The sequence below is a fragment of the Sorex fumeus genome, unplaced genomic scaffold (genome assembly GCF_029834395.1).
Source record: "Sorex fumeus unplaced genomic scaffold, SorFum_2.1 ptg000002l, whole genome shotgun sequence".
In the NCBI taxonomy this organism is placed as follows: domain Eukaryota; kingdom Metazoa; phylum Chordata; class Mammalia; order Eulipotyphla; family Soricidae; genus Sorex; species Sorex fumeus.
In genome coordinates, this window is record NW_026606059.1 from 26,290,266 (window position 1) to 26,313,084 (window position 22,819).

Consider the following 22,819-nt stretch of genomic DNA (forward strand, 5'->3'; position numbering starts at 1 on the left):
ATAAACAAATTTCATAATGAGAAAGAAAACATTTTCTACTCATTTTAGCCATATCTTTAAAAACTTCAAGATTCCAGACAATGTATTGCATGTTACAAATAAACTAACAATTTTCATTTAAAATAAGTTAATATTACATATTTAATATAGAAAGAACTGAAATATGTTTGTTTCATATTTTGTGTTTGAATCTGAAGGAACATCTCACTTTCAGCAGCACTTTTGAAGGAAGAAGAAAAAATGTCAGTACTACTTCCTGAAATAAAATATGAGTCTTCTAACATCTCCAGAAATGCCCTTGACAGTTGTTTTATTTTTGAGAGCAATTGGAGAAAAACAGTTTTTGAATCACAAAAACTTAAAAAAGGTAACTTCATTTTATATGTAACTTTTAAAAAGAAAATATAGACACAATGCCTTGAATATGTCTGTTTTTTATAAATTTTGTTTAACATTGTGTGTGTGTGTGTGTGTGTGTGTGTGTGTGTGTGTGTGTGTGTTGGAGCCACACCTGGCGGTGCTCAGGGCTTGCTCCTGGCTCTGCGCTCAGGGATCACTCCTGGAGGTGCTTAGGAGACCATATGGGAGGCCAGGGACTGAACCCAGGTCAGCCACATGCAAAGCAAATGCCCTACCTGCTAAATCTCTCTCCAGCCCCAGAATTAAAAAACTTTGAAACCAGGATGCATGAAAAGGAATAATCTTGCTCTGCCCAGCCCTGGATGGAAGACTATCTTCCCAGTTTGAAGACCAGATCAAAACTCTAATTTAAGACTGACCTCGTCCAAACCCGAGGCTAGAACCTTACCTCAGGGCATGGTTCAGCAGGAAAAAAGGCCCAAATATGATTCTGGAGGAAGAATATCTCTGAACTTCAAAGTCTTGGACAAGAAACTGTAATCTGCACAGACCACTAGGCTACGGTGGCCCAGAAAAGACATATATTCAGTTTTCCTAAGGAACTCAGTGCACGCAGTCCATTCTGGGGCCGCCTGCATCTCAGCCCAGTGCTTGGAAGCTGCTCTTGGCACGCTCAGGGGTGCCAGGATTGAACCCAGGGCTTCCTGATTGCAAATCATGCATGCCTGCCTCTCCCACTATCTCCCTGGTCCTATAACTTCTCTCCTTTAAGGGGCACTCTACTCTGGAGGTGCCCACATCCCAACTGTGGGTGCCATAATCTCTTCTTTTACAGCACAACTGCTTCAAGTGTGGGTCAACAGCCCATATGGGATTGTGTAATCATGTTGGGATTGTGAAAAAAATGGGTGACGGTAAAAGGCTTCTGAATGCACAGCGACCACAAATTAATTCCAAATCAAGGACTTACTGAGCCCAAGTTAATTCTGGCTGTCCTGGCTTGTGTTACACTGCAGTTCAAGAATGGGTGGAGAGTGGGAGAAGTGCAGAAAACCCAGCTCTGCAGGTGCCCCACCCCGGAGTTACCATGTCCTTGCTTAGTGCATGAATTTCCTTCCTCTCTCCCTACTCTCCAATGAACCCCACATTCATCTGAGAATTAATATTCTCCCTCAGCAAAATTATTTTACTTCACTCTCTGCCTTCTCCTGACATTCTTCTTTGCGGCAGAAGATGAATTGCCTAAATCCTGGTAGAGACTGAGCCTGACTATTTTTTCTGTAAAAAGTTCCACTTGACCACCGCCTGCGTGCACAGTTCCCAGAAAGTTGGGCTGCTAGGGACCAGTTTTCATGCAGGGAAAATCAAAAGGGCCCCAGTGCGTTCTGATCAGACCCAGTCTCCACAGCGCCCACCACACTCACAGTGAACTGAAAGGCATTTTAGTGGGAAAAGTGTTAGTTCAGTTAGAGTCAGTTCATTTTCTTGATTAATTATTGACCGTCTATCATACTGTGTCATTTAGTCTGTGGTAAAAGACATTATATTCACGTAATTAAGAAGGAATGGGGTCTGGAGCAATAGCACAGGGTGTTTGCTTTGTACATGGACAAGCCGGGTTCAATACCCAGCATCCCATATGGTACTCTGAGCACTGCCAGGGGGTAATTCCTGAGTGCAGAGCCAGGAGTAACCCCTATGCATCTCTAGGTGTGACCCCAAAAGCAAAAAAAAAAGAGAAGGAATGTATGTGTATTCTTGGGGTCCAGAGCAATAGTACAGTGGCTAGGACATTTTCCTTGTGCACAGCCAACCTGGGTTCAGTGCCTGGCAAATCAAGGACCTGGGTTTGGACCCATATGGTTCCTTGAGCACCACCAGGATTCATTTCTGAGTGCAAAGCCAAGAGCTACCCCTGAGCATTGCTGGTGTGACCTAAAAAATATAATAAAGTAATGTAAATTCTTATGATATTTTAAATAGACTGCACCACAGCATTTGGTATAGGAGAGTTAAAAGAATCCATCAAAATGCCATATTTACCAGAATTTCAATGTTGTCCAAGAAGTTCAGCTCCACTACAGATTCCAGAAAGGCAACTGCACTCTGACCCAGAGATGCTTCCGGTCAGGTAGATCATTTCTCTTCAATTCTCTTTATTTGTTGTTGTTGTTATTGTTGTTGCATTGGGCCATACCTGGCCATACTCAGGGCATTCTTCGGCTCAGTGCTCAGAAGTCGCTCCTGGCAGTGTTGGGAATTATGCAGGGCCAGGGAGGCAATCAGGCCTTCTGCACACTCTAGCCTGTTAATTGTCTCTCCAGCTCCTACTGGGTTTTGTAACAACACTGTCAGTGCTAGAGCTTTTTGGATAAGTGAATCTAATTTATTCTCTCCTACTCTTTTTTTCCCCATAAAGAATTTATTCATTTTTAAATATATGATTTGTTGGGTACTTTTTTTTTCTTTTTGGGGCCATACCTGGCATTGCACAGGGCTTACTCCTGGCTCATACACTCGGGAATTACTCCTTACAGTGCTTGGGGGACCATATGGGATGCTGGGAATAAAACCCAGGTTGCCCATGTGCAAGGCAAATGCCCTATCCACTGTGCTATCGCTCCAGCCCCCGAAGTCACTACTTTTCTGTTTTTGAATGACACCATCAGAATTTAGAGAGCTCGCCCACACGGCGGAGCCTGGCAAGCTACCCGTGATGTATTCGATATGCCAAACACAGTAACAACAAAGTCTCCAATGGAGACGTTACTGGGCCTGCTCGAGCAAATCGATGAACAACGGGAGGACAGTGATAGTGATAGTGATTTAAAAAGATGATTTATTGGGACCAAAGTGATAGAACAGTGGTTAGATCTCTGGCCTTGCACATGACTGACCCAAAAAACAACAAATACAATAATTTATTTTCATAATGTAAGCAGCCCATGAGAGTATTGGATTTTTTTTAGTAGGAAAAGTAAATGAACTCTCTGCAATTCTAGAACATTTCTGTACCCTGAATATACTATGTTGGGTTTCAATTATTATTTACATTAGTGTGAAGGGGAATTCTTATGTCAGCCTAATGAAGATTCTGCATTGTCTTCAGAAATGAGGCTTCCAGCCAGAAGAGTCCTATAGACTTTGAACACTGGCATTTAAAACATTATTATAAATAACCCTTCCTTGGGGTCAGGGAAGTAGATTTATGGTGGAATATTGGCCTTGCAGTGTAAGGCCCTTGATTCACTTCCTGGCACCACAATAAATTAAAAACCAAATAAACATCTTTTCTACTCTAAATCATACTGACTTACCATTCGTTAGAAAGACAGGTAAGGCTCTTGCCTTACACCCTACCAACCTGAGTTCAGTCCCCAGCACACATCTGGTTCCCTGAGCACCTCCAGGAGTGGTCCTTGAGCACGAAGATAAGAATAAGCCTGAGGGCTGCTCTGTGTGGCCCAAAACAGACATAAAAGAAACTTCTTTCTCCAAAAAGATCTATTATTTCACATTCTCTTTGGATACATATTCTATTCTGCTTTGTCATATATTCATTGATTATTTATGGAGTGTTGGATATTTACTATTTGTCTACTTTGTTAATCGAAAAGAAAATTTATAATAATTTGAAGTGCAACTTCTTTTTTTTTCAGGATTTTTTAAAATTATTTTTTTATTTTTTGGTTTCAGTTATACAATGATCAAATACCCATGCCTATTTCAGGATTTTTTTTATAGTTTCATATTATCCCCGACCATAATAGGGATAGGCTTGAAATCATCCAGTTATACATAATTTGGAATTTTAGAATTTATTTCTTGAGGTTTCTGTTACCACTCTTGTTCTTGTTTATTACACTTGTGGTAGCACTGTAGCTCTGTCCTCCTGTTGTTCATCGATTTGCTCAAGCGGGCACCAGTAACGTCTCCATTGTGAGACTTGTTACTGTTTTTGGTATATCGAGTATCTTACAGTAGCTTGCCAGGCTCTGCCTTGCAGGCGGATACTCTCGGTAGCTTGCCGTGCTCTCTGAGAGGAATGGAGGAATCAAACCAGGGTCAGCCACATTCAAGACAAATGCCCTACCCACTGTGCTATTGCTCCATTCCACACTTGAGGCAAATTCTAATAATAGAATACAGTGGAAATGAGAAGTTGTGTATTAATTTTACCCAACATATGAAAATAAATCAGTTTTTTATATAAAATGGGGGGAAGAGTACTTGATAATTTACCATCCTAAAATTTCAAGTTTTATTTGGAAACATTCTCTTACTTCCATTTTCATGGTTCTTTCTTCATGCTTTGATTTTAATCTACGTGCAACTTTTATTCTGTTTTTTTGGGGGGTTACTATCTGGTTTCTATCTGGTACCCTGAATATACCATTTTGGGTTTCAATTCTAGTTTATATTAGTGTGAAGGGAGATTCTTATGTCAGCCTAATGAAGATTCTACATTGTCTTCAGAAATGAAGTTGTCAGCCAGAAAAGTCCCACTGACTTTGAATTCTGGCAATTCTTAAAGGGGCCAGCTGGCAGTTCAACACAAGGCCCCCAAAATGCAGTGCTGTGGATACCCAGGCCATTCTCAAGGTGCTGGGGCCTTGCAGAGCCAAACCTTTCAATATTCTACCTAAAAAAAAATCCTTGATATTATATATATTATATATATATATATATAATATATATATATATATATCTGCCTCTCTCATCACTACATTGTCTTCAAACAGTATTCACTGGCCACATTAGCACTTGTTGCACTACTGCACTGTCATCCATTTGCTTGAGTGGGCACTAGTAACGTTTCCATTCGTCCCAGCCCTGAGATTTTAACAGCCTCTCCTTTCATCCTTCCCAACTTGCCCTGTTAGAGGCTCTTTCAGGGTCAAGGGAATGAGACCCGGTATTGTTACTGTTTTTGGCATATTGAATACACCACTGGCCACATTATAATAATGATTTTGTTGTTTGCTGTCTCTTTCTGTTTATTTTTATTATGTTTTGGGGCCACACTTAGCTATTCTGGGGGCTTATTACTGGCTCTGCTCTCAGGGATCATTCCTGACAATGATAGGGGGACCATAAGGGATGCCAGCAATCAAACTTGTGTTGACCACATGTAAGGGAAGCACTCTACCCTGTGCTTTTGCTCTGACCATCTTCATCCTTTCCTGAGGACAGACATACCTGATTAGTGGTAGTAGACTTGCCTTGTACATGGCAGATCTGTATTGTATTCCTGCTCTCTCCTTCTCCCCTCCTTCCTTTCTTTCTTTCTTTCTTTCTTTCTTTCTTTCTTTCTTTCTTTCTTTCTTTCTTTCTTTCTTTCCTTCCTTCCTTCCTTCCTTCCTTCTTTCTTCCTTCTTTCCTTCCTTCCTTCCTCCCTCCCTCCCTCCCTCCCTCCCTCCCTCCCTCCCTCCCTCCCTCCCTCTCTCTTTCTCTCTCTTCTTTCTTTCTTTCTTTCTTTCTTTCTTTCTTTCTTTCTTTCTTTCTTTCTTTCTTCTTCCTTCTTTCCTTCCTTCCTCCCTCCCTCCCTCCCTCCCTCCCTCCCTCCCTCCCTCTCTCTTTCTCTCTTTCTCTCTCTCTCTCTCTCTTTCTTTCTTCTTCTTTCTTTCTTTCTTTCTTTCTTTCTTTATCTCTCACACATACAAATGTGTGTACATGTAAATAAAAAGCAAAACTACTCTTTCTGAAGTGAATATAATGAAATAAGGCATAATCAGAGAAGATGAGGGATCATAAATTGTTTGGAGGGGAAGTGATAGCAGTTATAAAAAGAATGGAGAGCAGTTGAATAGAGAAAGACGTGACCTTTGGAACCATCTCTGAAGAAGAGTGAGTTTTCATCACTTACTAGACCTGAATTCCTTACACCCAGCTTGCTTGTGGAATTTTCATTGTAATCACAATGGTTTGGGGTGGTATAGGATTAGCCGAATTCACTTTCTTTCAGTGCTTGTGATGTTTTTTTTCTTTCCTTTTTGAATCACACCCAGCAATGCTCAAGGGTTGCATGTGATCATCTTAAAGAATCCAGAAGGCTGGGAAACTCTCACTGAATGAACTCATTTATTTTACTTCCTATTGTTTGACCTTATTTCAGTTTCTGTTTCATTATTTAAAACTTGATTGTTCGTGAAATGATTTTCCCCCCTCAATATTTTGCATCGACTTGACTGTGAATTTGCTTAAGCCTACAGAGGATAATAGGAAAATGTTATATTTGTGTTAATGTTCTCCATGCACAGAGTTGTGGCTAAGTGCCAGAATGCTGCTAATGAGTACTTTGCGAAGATAAATATGAGCTTTCCCCCGTCTTTGAAATAAATTTATTTTAGCTATTCCAATGAGGGCATGTGGAGTTTCCTGAAATTATTTTATTCTCCTCTGTGGGTCGCACCTTTGAAAGAACAGTTTTGGCCGACCAGGGAAGTATTCATGTTTGAAATAGTGTTTTGTGTACATCATCCTTCCCCTTTTCTCTCTTCCCATATGCAATTATTTTATTTTTAAAAACTCTGATGGAAGTCTAGTGTGTTTTTGAAATTTTTTGAATGATAATAAATGTTAGTGAATTTTAAGACATTCTTTGATAATGTATCAGGAGATAGTCACTCTTTCACCTAGAGGCAAAGAATATTGAAAAAAAAAATCGATTTCATGGACCAGAGAGATGACTCAACAGTCTGAGCACTTGATTTGTATGATGGAGGCCTGGGTTGGACCCTTGGCATCCTATAGCCCCCCAGGGAATCACCAGATACGACCTCCCAAAATTTTTTAATGTGATTGTAAGAAATTTTCAATTAATTTGGGTGATCTTGATTAGAAAAGATTCAGTCATGACCTATTTTCTCCAATAACTGATCTATTATTAAGACCCAATATATGTTTGTTTTATCTAGGAACTGCCATTAATTATGAAAAAAAATTCAGATTCATGTGATTAATAGATAGTAAGCATACAAAAGAGTTATAGTTAGATCTGGCATATTCACATATCTGGGTAATATAATCTTGATTCCCTTCCTCTTAGCCTGAATCAGAAATAGTGAGAATGAAGAAAACCTAAAAACACATCATGATAAAAAGTGAATGGTTAGTCATAGCATTCATCTACCAATAGATAACATTTTTTTTAGCAAACAGCAAGCTATAACATATTTTGAATTTTTGCTTGTTTGGGCCATACTTGGTAATGCTCAAGAAATTTGAGGTGCTGGAGATCAAACCTGAGTCTTCCACACACAAAGCATGTGCCATGGCCCTGCTGAGCTGTTGCCCCAGCCCAGAAGCAAGTATATTGAATTTGCTTATGTTTATTCTCCTTGGGTTAGTTTTGATGAAAGGACATTCCTTTCTCTAATGTTGATTTAAATCCATGTGTTGTTGTATGCTAAGTGAGTTTCACTAACAGTATTTTGTAGTTTTAAGACTTCTTGCCTCATTTTGTAGTTTTAAAAAAAATTAATGTGCCCTGTATGCATATAAAAGTACTTTATGATAATGTGAAATTGTAGGTTAAAGAAGATGAAGCCGGTATACTCATTGATGCCACTTAAGGAGAAATCAAAAGGTAAAGTTGATTCATCCTTTTCTTTTGCCACACTTCTTTGTTAAGAAGTCATGTCTCTTTTTTTTTTAATGTTTCTTAAGCTTTATTTAATAAACAAGTAAATATATTTTAACTACATATATAAACATATATGCATATATGGTTACCAGGATGCATATATCCATATATATGAAATATATACATATATGTGTATATATATGTATATATATATCTTTATTATTAGCTCCCTGGGATAGGCTCTCCTCACTTCTCAATAGTTTGAAAACTGGTTTTCTTGTTTGAAAACTCTGACCTTTTAAATTCTTCAGTGCTGTGAGGAAAGCCTAAAACTTTGCCTTCTAATTATGCCACTCCCTCCCTTCTTCAAAAACAGCTGGCCCTCATGACCCACAGACTAAAGTGGGAACACAAACTTGATAATGGATTTTACCACCTCCCTCTTTCCATCCCTCCTAGTCCGGTCTTCTACTTAAATTTTCATGAATCTGGTGTACCTTTAATGTCCAACCATAGAAGCTTATTCACATGCCCACAGCCTAAGTTCTTCAAAAGCTACTCTTTATGTTGATTTATTTCAAAGACTTTAGAATGTTTATAGCACACCCTGGGTACTTCTACCATATCTGAAGTATGAACCTGTCCTTTTTAAACTTTTAAATTAGACATTTGTATTTCCATTTTTCTGATCAGTTGGATCAGAATTTGATTTTTCAAAAACAGACATTGATAAATCTAATGAGTTAGGCCATCATACTTTTTAATGATGTCTACGAACCTATACAGGATGTCCTAGGAGTTCTGCTATCTGTACTTATTGCTATCTCTCTCTCTCTTTATTTTGGGTCTGTATTTTTGGGTCACACCCAGCAGTACTCAAAGGCCAATCCTGCTCAGTGCTCAGGGGTCACTCGTGGCAGTACATGAAGTACTGAGGATTCAATTCAGGCTTCCCATAACTCAAAGCATGCATTCATCTCATTGAGCTCTCTCTCTGAATCTCAACCCTTACCTTTATATATTATGGATTCTTGGTAGAATTGCATTAAGGGAACAATACATGAAGTGTGAAATAATGCCTAGTCTTACTTTTCAGTTTTCCAATAAATTTTTAACATTTCCTGAAGTAATTAAGTAATTTAATCCAGAATTAGTGATGAAGATTTTTTTTTTTTTTTTGCCACACCCTCTGATGCTCAGGGATTAATCCTGGCTCTGTATTTAGAAATCATTCCTTGTGGGCTTGGGAAACCATGTGGTGTACTGAGAATTGAATCCAGGTTGATCACATGCAAAGGAAAATGCCCTACCCATTGTACTATCTCTTTGGTCCCAAGAATTAGTGATAAAGATTTTTAGTTATATGCTTTTAAACTGCTTTTCTGTTTTGTCAATTTTATTTTCATGTCTTTTGCTGATTATAGTCCAGATTTTTCAAGAGTTTTATTACCATCGTGTTTAAATCTTTTTGTAGAGATTTTTTCCTGTGCGTTGGAGAATGGTCAACAGCATCTGTGACCTTTACTCACAAGATGCCTCCAGCTCTCTTCAGATTATGACAATCAAAAACATTTCCAGACATTTGCCAAATGTCCTTAGTGTAACAAAAATTGCCCTGGTTGAAAATCACTGGTGTAACCATCACATCATTAACATAGGTTATTTGTGCTTGCCACCCAGATTATAAAATTATTTCTTTTTTGTTAACATATAAAATAATTTTGTCAGTTATTTAAGATTTTCTTTTTTTGTGTTCCTTTGAGCTGGAGTGATAGCATAGTGGGTAGGGCATTTGCCTTGCACGCAGCCAACCTGAGTTCGATTCCTCCGCCTCTCTCAGAGAGCCCGGCAAACTACCGAGAGTATCTCGCCCACATGGCAAAGCCTGGCAAGCTACCCGTGGTGTATCTGATATGCCAAAAACAGTGACAACAAGTCTCACAATTTGTTGTGAGACGTTACTGGTGCCCACCCGAGCAAATCGATGAACAACAGGAGGACAGTGCTACTGTGTGTTCCTTTGATTTGGGGGCCACACACACCAGTGCTCAGGAATTTAGGAGGTTCTGGGAATTAAACCAAGACCTCCTATATGCAAAGCATGTACGTTAATTCTGCACGTATTACATAAGTGTGAAGGGTCTAGGTTTATCCCCATCACTGCAAAAAAAAATTTTAAGCCTAATTTGTGGGCCAGAGAAATAGTACAGTGAGTAGGGCACTCTATACGATTATTCCAAGCTCTTCCAGGAGTAATCCTTAAGCACAGAGCCAAGAGTAAATGACCCTTGAGCATAGCTGGTGTGGCCCCAAAACAAACAAAAAAACTTATTATTTTTTATCACAACCATAATTGTTTTCTTTTGTGTTAATCACTTCCATGATTTTGCATTTACGAAATAATGGAGTAAACAGAACATCTCCAAACAAAGAACAAAACGTGAAACAACTAAGTTAAACCTTTTTTTGGTATTTTCATTAACAGTCAATAATTGACTTATTAGTCATGTTGCAAGTTCAATCTATGGAAGTTCATAGAGCCAAATGTTCATGAGCTTTTCTTATAAACATCTTTTCTCTAAGTCTCCAGATACTACAAGCTAGTTCTCTAAGCAACAGGCAGCAGGACATAAAAATACAAATGTTAATTAGAACAAGAGACAATTGTTTTTCATCTTGATCCAAGAAAATACTTGCTTACTTCTTTTACAGATCAGCTTTGTCACTCTTTTGTACTGGGCTGGAGCGATAGCACAACGGGTAGGGCGTTCGCCTTACAAGCGGCCAACATGGCCGACCCGAGTTCGATTCCTCCGCCCCTCTTGGAGAGCCCGGCAAGCTACCGAGAGTATTCGATATGCCAGACACAGTAACAACAAAGTCTCCAATGGAGACGTTACTGGGCCCGCTCGAGCAAATCGACGATCAACGGGAGGGCCTTTACCTTTACCTTTTACCTTTTGTACTGGGTACCATTATTTTATTCATCTCTGAATCCTTGCGGGGCTTACACTGGTTTCTGTAACATACTGAGTCTTCAGTAGATACTTGTTGATTTCCCTTCAGAGTCAGACACAAAGCAGTTCATTCATTCATATATAAATTGAGTATTTGCTCTGTGCCAGTCATTGTACTAGGTACTGGAGCTTATGGTACATACCTCAGCAAAACAAAATGACCTACCTTCCAGAGCTTCTATCCAACCCGAGTCTACCAGGTGCCAGGCTAACACCTTATCCTCTGCACCATCAAGGCAAGCACCTTATCTCCTGTACCATCTCTTTGTAGTTTAAATTTAAAAACAAAACAAAACAACTAATCTTAGTCAAATTTCTTTTCCTTTGTAAATAAAAAAAAAGTTTAATTGTAGTTAGGTAATTTGGTTTCAGTAGTGTTAATTCCGTCTGGTTTTGGTGTGCCAAGTTACTACACCTTCACTAGCACACGAGTTTGCTTACCCTTTTTTTATTTTGGGGGGATGGCTCAGGGATCACTCATGGTGCTGGCCAGCAGGCATTATATGATACTGGCAACTAAACCTTCGCAGGCGGTTTGTCTTGCACATGGCTGACCCTGGTTCAATCCCTGGCATCCTGTATGGTCCCCTAAACATCTCCAGGAGTGATCCCTGATCACAGAGCTAGGAGTAAGCGCTGAGCACTGCAAGGTATGGTCCCCTAGAAATAAAAATAAAAATGCATTGATCTCTCCCTTGAAAATCCGATAAAATTAATTTGGGAAAGCATTGGAATCACTTGATTTCTTTGGGAGACTGCTTTAACATTGGTTCAATTATTCTAATTTTAGGATCCTTAAGGTAATCAAATTCTTTAATTTTAGTAAGATATTTTTTTCTAGATTTTTAAATTTTATGTTTTAAAATGCATTGGCATAAAATGTAGTATTTTATTTATTCCTCTTTTTCTAATATTTATTTGTGTCCTCAATCTTTGCGGGCAGGAGGCCATGGTTTGGGTCATAGCCTGCGATGCTCAGGGCTTACTTCCAAGTCTGTGCTCAGGGATCACGGCTGCTGGTTCTGAGGAACCGTATGAAGTGCCAGAAATCAAACCCAGGTCTGCCATGCCTCTCTGGTCCTTATATTTGTTTCTTTATTTACCTATTTGTTTATTTTTGGTTCGGGGACCACATCTGGTAATATTTGGGGGTTACTCCTTCTCTGATTACTCCTGGTGGACTCAGGGGACCATTTATGATGCCAGGAATAGAACCAGGCAACCATGTACAAAGCAAATACCCTACCCCACTGCACTACACTGGTCCCTATTATAATTTTTTAAACTTAACTTTCTTTTGTGGAGCCAGGGATTGAATTCAAGAGTGTCACACAAGGAAGGCGAGTATTCTACCACTGAATTATACCCCCAGCCTCTCATTTCTTATTTTACTTCTTAGTTCTCTCTCTCTCTCTCTCTCTCTCTCTCTCTCTCTCTCTCTCTCTCTCTCTCTTTCTCGTGGTAATAGCTTGCAAATTTTAAAACTTTGAAAAAAAGCATCTCTCTGTTTTCTTGTTTTTCTTTTCGAGTCCTAGTTCATAATATCTTAAAAATGTTATTGTTTCCTTTTTTTTTTGAAATCTTCACATTTTGCCTAGTTAAATTGTAGCCATGAACAAAAAAATCCTCTTCAACAAGTGGTGCTGGGACAACTGAATAGCTGCATGTAAAAAAATGAGCTCTAACCTCTGTCTAGCACCAGTCACAAAAGTCAGATCAAAGTGGATTAAAGACCTCAATAGCAGACATGAATCCAAAATGTAGGCAGAACCCTCCATGACATTGAAGCTAAAAGCATCTTTAAGGATGAAACAACACTGACCAAGCAAGTGGAAACAAACATAAACAAATGGGACTACATCAAACTAAGAAGCTTCTGCACTTCAAAGGAAACAGTGACCAAAATACAGAGAGAGCCCACAGAATGGGAAAGAATATTTCCCCCAATACTCATCTGATAAGGGATTAATATCCAGGATATACAAAACACTTGTAGAATTGTTCAAGAAAAAAAAACCCCGACCCCATCAAAAAATAGGGAGAAGAAATGAGCAGAAACATCCTCAAAAAAGAAATACAAATGACCAAAACACACATGAAAAAATGATCCACATTGCTAATCATCAGGGAGATGCAAATCAAAACAACAATGAGATATCATCTTACACCACAGAGACTGACTGGCACACATTCAAAAGAAAAAAGCAACTGATGCTGGCGTGGATGTGGGGTAAAAGGGACTCTCTTTCACTGTTGGTGGGAATGCCCACTAGTCCAGCCATTCTGGAAAACAATATGGACAGTCCTTAAAAAACTAGAAATTGAGCTTTCATATGACCCCGCAATACTACTTCTGGGAATATATCTCGAGGATGCAAAAAAAATCACAGTAGAAATGACATCTACACCTATATTCTCATTGCAGCACTGTTCACAATAGCCAGAATCTGGAAACAACCCAGGTGCCTGGGAACAGATGACTGGTTAAAGAAACTTTGGTATACCTACACAATGGAATACTATGCAGCTGTTAGGAGAGATGAAGTCATGAAATTTGCTTAGAAGTGGATGGACAAGGAGAGTATCACGCTAAGTGAAATGAGTCAGAAAGAGAGGAACAGATATAGAATGACTGCATGCATTTGTGGAATACAGAATAACATAATATGGGACTGATGCCCAAGGACAGTAGACACAAGGGCCAGGAATATTGCCCCATAGTTGGAAGCCTGTCTCATGATCTGGGGTAGAAGGCAGCTGGAATAGAGAAGGGATCACTAGGAGAATAATGGTTGGAGGGATTGGTTGGGATGGGAAATATGTGCTGAAAGTAGATAAAGGATCAAACACGATAACCTCTCAGTATCTGTATTGCAAACCATAATGTCCAAAAGTAGAGAGAGAGTATGGGGAAATTGTCTGCCATGGAGGCAGGGGGAGGGTGGGAAAGGTATACTGGGGACATTGGTGGTGGAGAGTGTGCATGGGTGGAGGGATGGGTGTTTGATCATTGATCATTGTATAATTGAAACTCAAACATGAAAGCTTGTAACTGTATCTCACGGTGATTCAATTAAAAAAAAATTGTAGCCATGGTGTCTCCCAGCACAGATTCTCCATACAGCTCAGAACAGGAAATCCGCTCATAGCTTTCCCTTTTATACTCTCTGAAATTTCCACTCACGTTACACATTCACAGGAAACAAAGCAAGTAAAAAATAATCTAGTTGGATAATTGAGATTTTTTTTGACACTTGAAACTGTGCATTAAAAGTATATTTTAAAGTTACATGGTTTCACGTTATGTTTAAAATGTTATACTTAGGACCTATTTAGGTCAATATGGTGAAAATTTACTCATGACATGGCAACTTTGAATTTGATATTTCTGGGTTTAAATTCTGCTTCTAACAGTTACTAAGTATCTGCCCAGGGTAAGATTTTGGCCTTGCTAAATCTGACTTTTTTTTTAAATTGTTTGTTTTGGTGCTGTTTCCAACTCAGCACCTCATGCATGGAATCCTGGTGCTTGGAACACCTACGCAGCTGAGCCACTTTCTGGGCCTTTACTGTTTTGGTGTGTTTGTTTTGTTTTCAGGTCACACCTAGCAGTGCTCAGGGCTTAGCCCTCACTCGGTTCTCAGAAAGCACTCCTGGTGGTTCTCTGGGGATCATATGTGAAGCAGGGACTAGAACCTGGGTGGGCCATGTGCAAGGCAAGCCCTTACCTGCTGTCTTCTCTCTCCAGCCCCCACTGGACCTGGCCATTTCTTCACCTCTATCATCCAAATCGTCACCTCAGATTAACTTTACAATCCCTGGCTGGGAACCTGTTTTAGAGACTATTGTTCAGGTGTGCATCATTTAGTTGTAATAACGGAACCTTTTTTCTTCCCAGGCTCTGGCTTTCAGGATCCTATCCCTGGAGCATCACCTCAGTTCTTACAGAGACTCTCGAAAATAGCCCTATTGGAGAACGACACCGTTCATCAAGAGAAAATTAAAAAATCAAAAAAGGGCAAAAAACGAGACCTCAGAGACTGCTGAGATATCCAGTATATTGCTTTCATTATTGATTTTTAAGGTTTACCTTGTAAAGATATACAGTGTCTTGATTTCTTTATTGATTTTTAAGGTTTATATATTTCCATTTTTATATGACAGAAGTGCACAATGGTTTACATAAAAGTAGAAATGTATGTATAATAAGGAAATAAATGTATGATGCTAGATACGGAACAATTTGTATTTTGTTAATATCTCCAAAAGTGACATTTAAAATCATGGTTTGTGGAGACAAGAGCATAAGAAAAATTATATCACATCGGCTTTATGCACCTGGATTATGGTGTTTGATTCAGATGAATAAATGACTTTTTCTTTCCCATTTTCTTTGTACTTATTCATTTAATTTTGGGATTTTGAGGCCATAGCTGGTCGTGCTGGGGGGCTATTCTCAGCTCTGAGTTTGGAAGTTGCTCTCGGTGGTGCTCAAATGCCTATGTGGTGCTGGGGATGGAGCTCCGGCCTCCAGCGTGCAGAGCTCAGCCCATTGAATCTTCTCCCAGGGCCTCTTTTCCTTTTAATTGGGGAAACATTGGTTTATGTCCCCGACCATGTCTTAGGAGTACAGGTACATCTCTTCAAGTGCTCGTTATCACACCACACCTACCACAAAAGAGCCAGTAAGACCTAAAAAATGGTCCTTTGAGTGCTATCTGAATAATAGACTTCACGAGAATCTGTAAGTGCTTCAATAATTCATCTTTATTATTGGGATTGGAAATGACCTGATAATAACCAATATCCTTTTCTCTACTCGAGTTTGAAGAGAGGAATGAGGTAAGTATCCAAGCAGATGTTGACTCAAGCAGTATTCAAACAAAATTAAGCTTTGCTTGAGGATTAAAACCAAAGGAAAATCCTGACTCAGATGTGTGGTAGTGGTGGGTGTCTTACTCCTGAGCTTCAGAACCAGGTGAATGTCCACACTAGATTGTGTTGAGTTTCTCAGGTACTTTTGCCACATCTGGCTTTTTACTGCCTAGTGGAACAGGGAATCTCTACTGTGGAGACAGATCTTTGCAGGGGAATATCTGAGATGCTGTGAAGTAAACACTCTCCTTGACTCTAAGGGGAATGGATAAAGTGTTTGTAAGTCAGTATACCTTCTTAGAAACAAGAAGCCCAGATTTCCACTGACTATAATCCAGTAGGGAGTGGGGTCCCAATCATTAAGAAAATCACAAATGTTGTCAGATTATTCAGAGATTAAAAATGGGGCAATAACATCTGGCAGGGAGATCAAAGAAAACTTTATAGACTCTTGAAATATGTCTTAATTGTAGTGTGGGGTGGGGGACATTTTTAGAAAGCTGAAATAGCAAAAGAAAAGATACCACATACATTTGAAGAAGATGAACTTGGCTCTAGCACTAGCTAACATGGGCAAGCATCATAAATTAATTTGCTTATAGGAGTTTGCTAAATTTAATGACACCAATCAGAGTTTCCTGCCCCCGCGCCTGGCTGTCCTTGCTGGGGCCCCTTTCAGGGGGGCAGATTGAGTTTCCCTCCCCACCCCGAGCAGAGCTCCGGCAGCCGAAGACCTCCAGAACCAGCCACCACCATGCTGAGACCACTCTCCACACGCATGAAGGTACCGGCAGAAGAACAAAGGCATGCAGGTCCTGGGCTGAGATCTCCAAGCCTGCTTGGATCAGAGCTGAGCATCCTCCACCCAGATCTTCCATCTTCCAGTAGGAAGGGGTCACACCCACCAATTGCCCCCTCCCCACTCCCCCCGTGCCGTGTAAATCCCACCAACAGCCAAGACCCAGAGACTATAAAACCCAGCTCCTGGAAGCACACGACATCATTCTTACTTTGGACAACCTGGCAGGCTACCGAATGTAACCTGCCCATACGGCAGAGTCTGGCAAACTCCCTATGGTGTACCCAATATGCCAAATACCAATAACAACGATGGGTCTCATTCTCCTAACCCTGAAAGATTTTAAAATCTCAGGGCTAGGGCGAAGGAGATGTTACTGGTGCCTGCTCAAGACAATCGATGAACAACAGGATGATCATGATCATGAATGACACCAATTAGTTGAAGGGTCTGGTGACATGTTTATTTTTACAGAACTTTGATTGAGAATTATTTAGATACTACCTTTGCCTTTCTTTGTGGGGAGAGGGGTTGAGACATAGCCTTTGGTGCTCAGGGCTATTTCTGGCTGTGTGCTCTGGGTAACTCCTGGCAGTGCTTGGAGGACCATATGTTAGGCCAAGGATTGAACCAGGGGGAACTGTGTGCAAGGCAAGATCTTCATCTTTATCCCTGCACTATCTTGCTAGCCCACCTGCACCTTTCTATTGTCTGATTGCTTCCAAATGTCAATGATTTAAGAAACGGGAGACAGTAGAAAAGTTAATCTCAAATAAAAAAGAATTATGGCTTTCTCTAAAAAAGTATAATTAGGAGCTGCAAACCAATTTTTAAAATATTATGATATTTTTAGATTTGTAAACCAATTCTAAAAATCAGCTAATATATTCAAATGCTAAGTGAAATATATTCTAACAGAACCGATGAATTCCATAGTCAGATGTCACTGACTTTGACCATTTCTAGATACCAATGACAATCCATTGATTGTCAAATGGATTCCATTTATAGAGCTCCTGCAATTATAGAAAAGGCCATAGGAAAAACTATATATGAAATAAACAGGACCATCTCTGTTTCTAAAGAAAAACAGAGGGATCTTGAGACTACAACCTTTGTTAACAACTTCCTGACAAAGAGGGGTCTTTGGAAAAGAGCTCCAGCCACCTATGGACCATGCTCAGTGACTAGAATATGACTCACCATTCTTCTCACTAAGCCCCCAATACTTACTTATTTTATTTACATGCTCCTAAGCTGCATAATTAGGTACTAATGATCGCTGCGATGTGTGTATAGTTCCTATACACCTGTGCAAATTTAGCAACACCCCAATCATGGTTCTCATGCCCAACCCCTGCGCATCTTCTCCTTAACAGGCTCACTCCTTAAAGAAAGCTCCTTTTAACTCAAAGGATCCTTAATAGTATTTACTTGACTTTCTATGTGTTAGAGGTTATTCTGGTTTTCTTTTTTATAGATAATTTCTGCCTTCGTGGAATTGGGGTCTGAAAAGATACTTGATATATTTTCTATTTTCATGACGTTATGGACATTTAAATTGTACCCCAGTATCATGTAGACTACCTGGAAAATATTCCACGTGTACTGGAGCTAATGTGTACTTGACTTTTAAGGGATGGTTTAGTGGGGGTTGGGGGGGTCCCTTTGACATGTCTGTTAATCCGAGTTCCTCATTCATGGTAAGTATTTTCTTGATGTTCTGTCTGATTGATCTGTTTATTTTATTTTATTTTTTTGTTTTATTTTATTTTATTTGTCTGTTTTTTTTTTCTTTTAGGGTCACACCCGGCTATGTACAGGGGTTACTCCTGACATTGCACTCAGTAATTACTCCTGGCAGTGCTCAGGGGAACCATATGGGATTCTGGGGACTGAACTGGGGTCAGCCTCGTGCAAAGCAAATGCCCTACCCGCTGTACTATCCCTCCAGCCCCTAATTGATCTGTTTAGTTGTGAGAGCAGGGTGTTGAATTTTCCCGCTATTATTGTATTACCGATAATCTTTGGGTTAATTACCAGTTGCCTTATAAACATTGCTATCCCTTCTGAAGATTTGCTTTCCTAACAAGTTCCCAAGTGCGGCTATAGCTGAGATCCTTGACCATGCTTTGAGTAAATAAACTACTTTTGGAATCACTTACGTTTGGAATCAGTTACCTGTTGAGTTTTCTAGACACATCATTATTCGGATCTACTCTCAGAGATTCTGATCTAACTGATTTGGTGTGGTTCCCCCCACCCCCCACTTTTGGAAAGATCTTTAATAATCCAAATGTGCAGTTATATGCATCTATGAACCATTGTTCTGAGGGTTTTGGAACATAAAACTTTTTAAAAATTGAAATAACCATTTTTCCCTTTAGGGTTTTATGTGAACTGCTCAGTACACAGTGTCTATTAAAGATTAACATTTTTATTCTTTGATTTTTTAAAATTTGGTGGTGGTGAGAGGAGGAGTTGCAGAATATTCAACTACTGAAGCCCTGTACCAAACAAAAATCAATGAATCTTTTCCAGAGGTTTTTTGTTTGTTTGTTTGTTTTACTACAACTCTTCCTAGAGTTCTTTGTGGGATTAAATTTTGATTGTTGCTTTGTAAAAGATAATGACAAATAGAACATTATTCCTCTATTCCTGTGCACCAACTTTCAAAATTGCGAGCCCAGTAAAAACACAGAACGAATAATAACTTGATTTAACTTACAATACACTTTTATCTAAAGTGCATGGGGAAATGTCACCATCCAGATGGCTAGAAGACCCTCATTCTGTTTATCTATGATCCTTCACCCTGGATATAAAAATATCACTATCCAGATGGCCAAATGACAGATGACTTAAAGGCCTCTCTATTGTCTAGAAAGGGGCATTGCCAGACTGAAAGCCCCATATTCCTAACCTCTTTTCTCACCCTCTTTTTTTTTCTAATAAAAGTTTCCCGGGACAAATAGACAAGGAGACAGATCTCAGGGTACTCTCCTATCTCCTGCCTGATCAATCTTACAATGAAAACATACTTTCTTGGGACTAGATAATTAGTAAAGTTGGGGAAAGTAACTTTGCCAGCAGCTGATCCGGATTCAATTTCAGCACTGCATATGGCCCCCTGAGCCTTGCCAGGAGTGAGCACAGACCCAGGAGTAAGCCCTGAGTACAGTTCAATGTGTCCCATTCACCCCCAGATAAGAAAAACACTTTTTGTTCCCCAATCTTATCCCAATCTAATTCCTTCTGTGCACACCAGGCAGACAAACCCATTGTATCCTGACATTAATTGTTACCATAAAGAAATCCAATTGCCCACTTTTTTTTTTCTTTTTGGGTCACACCTGGCAATGCACAGGGGTTACTCCTGGTTCGGCACTCAGGAATCACTCCTGGCGGTGCTCAGGGGACCATATGGGTTGCTGGAAATCAAACCTGGGTTAGTTGAGTGCAAGGCAAACACCCTATCCACTGTGCTCCAGCCCTGCCCACAGCTTTCTTACTCCTAGAGAATTTTGTCAGTTTGGGTTGATTGAAGACTTCTTTGGTGTTTTTGAAACTGATTCAGGAATGACTCTCTATGGATTTTTCCAGATTAAAATTTCTTGGAACCTAATAAGTTCTCATTCCTACTTTGGACAAACTGGCAGGCTGCCGAATGTAACCTGCCCACACGGCAAAGTCTGGCAAACTCCCCGTGGCATACCCAATATACCAAATACCAGTAACAATGATAGGTCTCATTCTCCTAAAGAGCCTTGAATATGGCACTATCTCAGGGCTAGGACGAAGAAGACGTTACTGGGGACTGCTCGAAGCAATCGACAAATAATAGGATGGTCGTGATCGTGAATAAGTTCTTTTAAGGTTGAAGTTTCCAATTTTTTCTGCATTTGGGAAATTTTTTTTATATCTTTAAATATTTACCCTTATTATCCTCAATTTTTTAATTTTCTAGTTCAGAGCACCAAATATGCCTGTGATTAACTTAGCTCTTCTGTTTCTGTTTTATTTTTTCCATTTCTTTCAGTACTTTATTCTGTGGGTATTTTTCCTCCCCTTGTTAGCAAGCATACCAATACCATTAGTATTGGCTGTTAATAACTTTAGAGACTCTTCTAGGTCAGCAATTTTGTTTCCAGTCACTTGATTTTTCTTCATTGCTTCATTCTCTCTCTTTTTTGGCTTTTTGGGGTCACACCTGGCGATGCTCAGAGGTTACTCCTGGCTCTGCACTTAGGAATTGCTCCTGGCAGTGCATGGGGGGCCATATGGGATACCGGGATCTTGCAGATGCCCTTCTGGCTATACTATGGCTCCCTTCAACACCCGGCTTCACTCTCTTTTAGTCCTCTTCCTACCTGTATAACCACTTCTCAGACTCAATGGTCACAGAACTAGCAAAGTGGCTTATGTGTGGTGTGACCCTCTCTAAAGCAGGAAGTATTTCTCATTCATTTCTTTCTTTCTGTGTCTGACAACATGCTCAGCACAGAGTATGAACTAGAAATCATCTTTACTATCATCATCATCATCATCATCATCATTATCATCATCTTCTTTATCATCATCATGATTTGGGTCCATACCTGGTAGTGTTCAGGGCTTACTCTGTCTCTGTGTTCAGAACTCACTCCAGGCAGTGTTTATAGACCATAAGAGGTACCAAAGATCAAACTGGAGTTGGCCAGTGCAATGCAAATGCCTCATCCAAAGCATCTTTAAAAATTTGTGAAAAAGAATCTCAGGGAATGTCAGTTATAGTTGGAAGATGTCAGATTTGCTAGTCAATAGAATGGAGACAGAACCAATGGAAGGAATTCTGAGGAGTAGAAACGGGGAGATACAGACAGGTGAGTGTCACTTAAATTAGGATCTCAGTGAAGAAAATTGGACCTAATCTGACAGATGCCATCTTCAGATACCTGCAGCCTGGGGTGGTGGTGACTCCCTCCTGGTCTTTTTCAGGCATCACTGTCTCAGGACAACTCCCAGCGAAGGGGAGCTAGATGAGTGAAAGTTCCCTGGGGACTGCTATCATGATCAGCCCTGCTGAGGGCGAGGGAATAGACAGCCATCAGGGACTGTGGAGCTGGCCAGTCTATTCAGGTCACTCACCCTGGCAGTAGAAGAATGTCACCTTTCTGAGAAACAGCCCTCTCCCCACTGGTGAGTCTCTAGGTCAGCAGAATGAAAGGAAAGGCTGCAACCCCGAGCACCTAGCATGGCCCTCTCCTGCAGTGGGGTGCTCCTGAGGAAGGACTTGGCACCAGCCACCAGGACTGAAGGCTGCTGTTGGTGCCAAAGGGAGATGTCAGCACCTTTACCTTCTGCCTTCAGGAAGGGAGCACCCAAGGAGGGCACCAAAGCACCCGAGTGCCAAGAATGAAGAATATGGGGCCTTGGGCTGACATGACTTCAGGGTCTGGTTAAGGAAGCAGAGAAGGGGCCCAAGTGATAGTACAGTGGGTAGGGTGCTTGCCTGGCACATGGCCAACCCTGTTTTGATCCTCATATGGTCCCCCAAAGCCCGCTCAGAGTGATCCCTGAGCACTACTGGCACGGTCCCCTCCCCTCCTCACAAACAAACAATAAAGCAGACAAGGCAGTGAGGCTTTCCAAAAAACAACGGTGGAAAGATGACACATACTCTAAGGGGAAGAGGATCAATATGAAGAAAATAATACCTTTATTCTTCTTTCCTTGTTTTTGGTGACCATACCCTGTAACTCTCAGGGACTGTTCCTGCTTAGTGCTCAGGCGTCTCTGCTGGGTGTAGAAACCATACGACATACCAGAAATTTCTCCGGGTTGGCAGCATACAAGGCAAGCAAGGTCATCCTGTATTAATTCTGGTTTGGAAACAGCACCCCTTAAGCAGGAGTAAGAACTGTGGGGAAATGATTGTCTTGCTTAGCCAAGGAGGGATGCTCTGAGGTACACCAGGGGAGCAAAGGATTCCCAATCATCTTCCACACCCTCTCCACTTCCAGGCAACCCCAGTGTAAGTCAGTCAAGAATAATAGAGCCTGGAACATGCATGCGACAGGTACCAGCTTCTTGAGGGCATGGAGCTTAGAGATAAGTGAAGAGAGCAGATCTGAGGCAAGCAAAAGGAGAAGCAGCAAAAAAGATGCAGGTTAAAACTCATCCAAAGACTAGAACCAGATTAAG

The 22,819-nt window shown here is 40.4% G+C and overlaps 1 protein-coding gene across 1 annotated transcript; it reads left to right on the forward strand.

Moving 5' to 3' along the window:
- Positions 1-228: 228 nt before the first annotated feature.
- CUNH8orf89 (chromosome unknown C8orf89 homolog) lies at positions 229-15,009 on the forward strand. The gene is made up of 4 exons (XM_056112725.1): positions 229-367; positions 2,344-2,491; positions 7,893-7,948; positions 14,861-15,009. The coding sequence occupies exons 1-4, from the start codon at positions 241-243 to the stop codon at positions 15,007-15,009; spliced, it is 480 nt and encodes a 159-aa protein (XP_055968700.1). The 5' UTR covers positions 229-240.
- Positions 15,010-22,819: the final 7,810 nt, after the last annotated feature.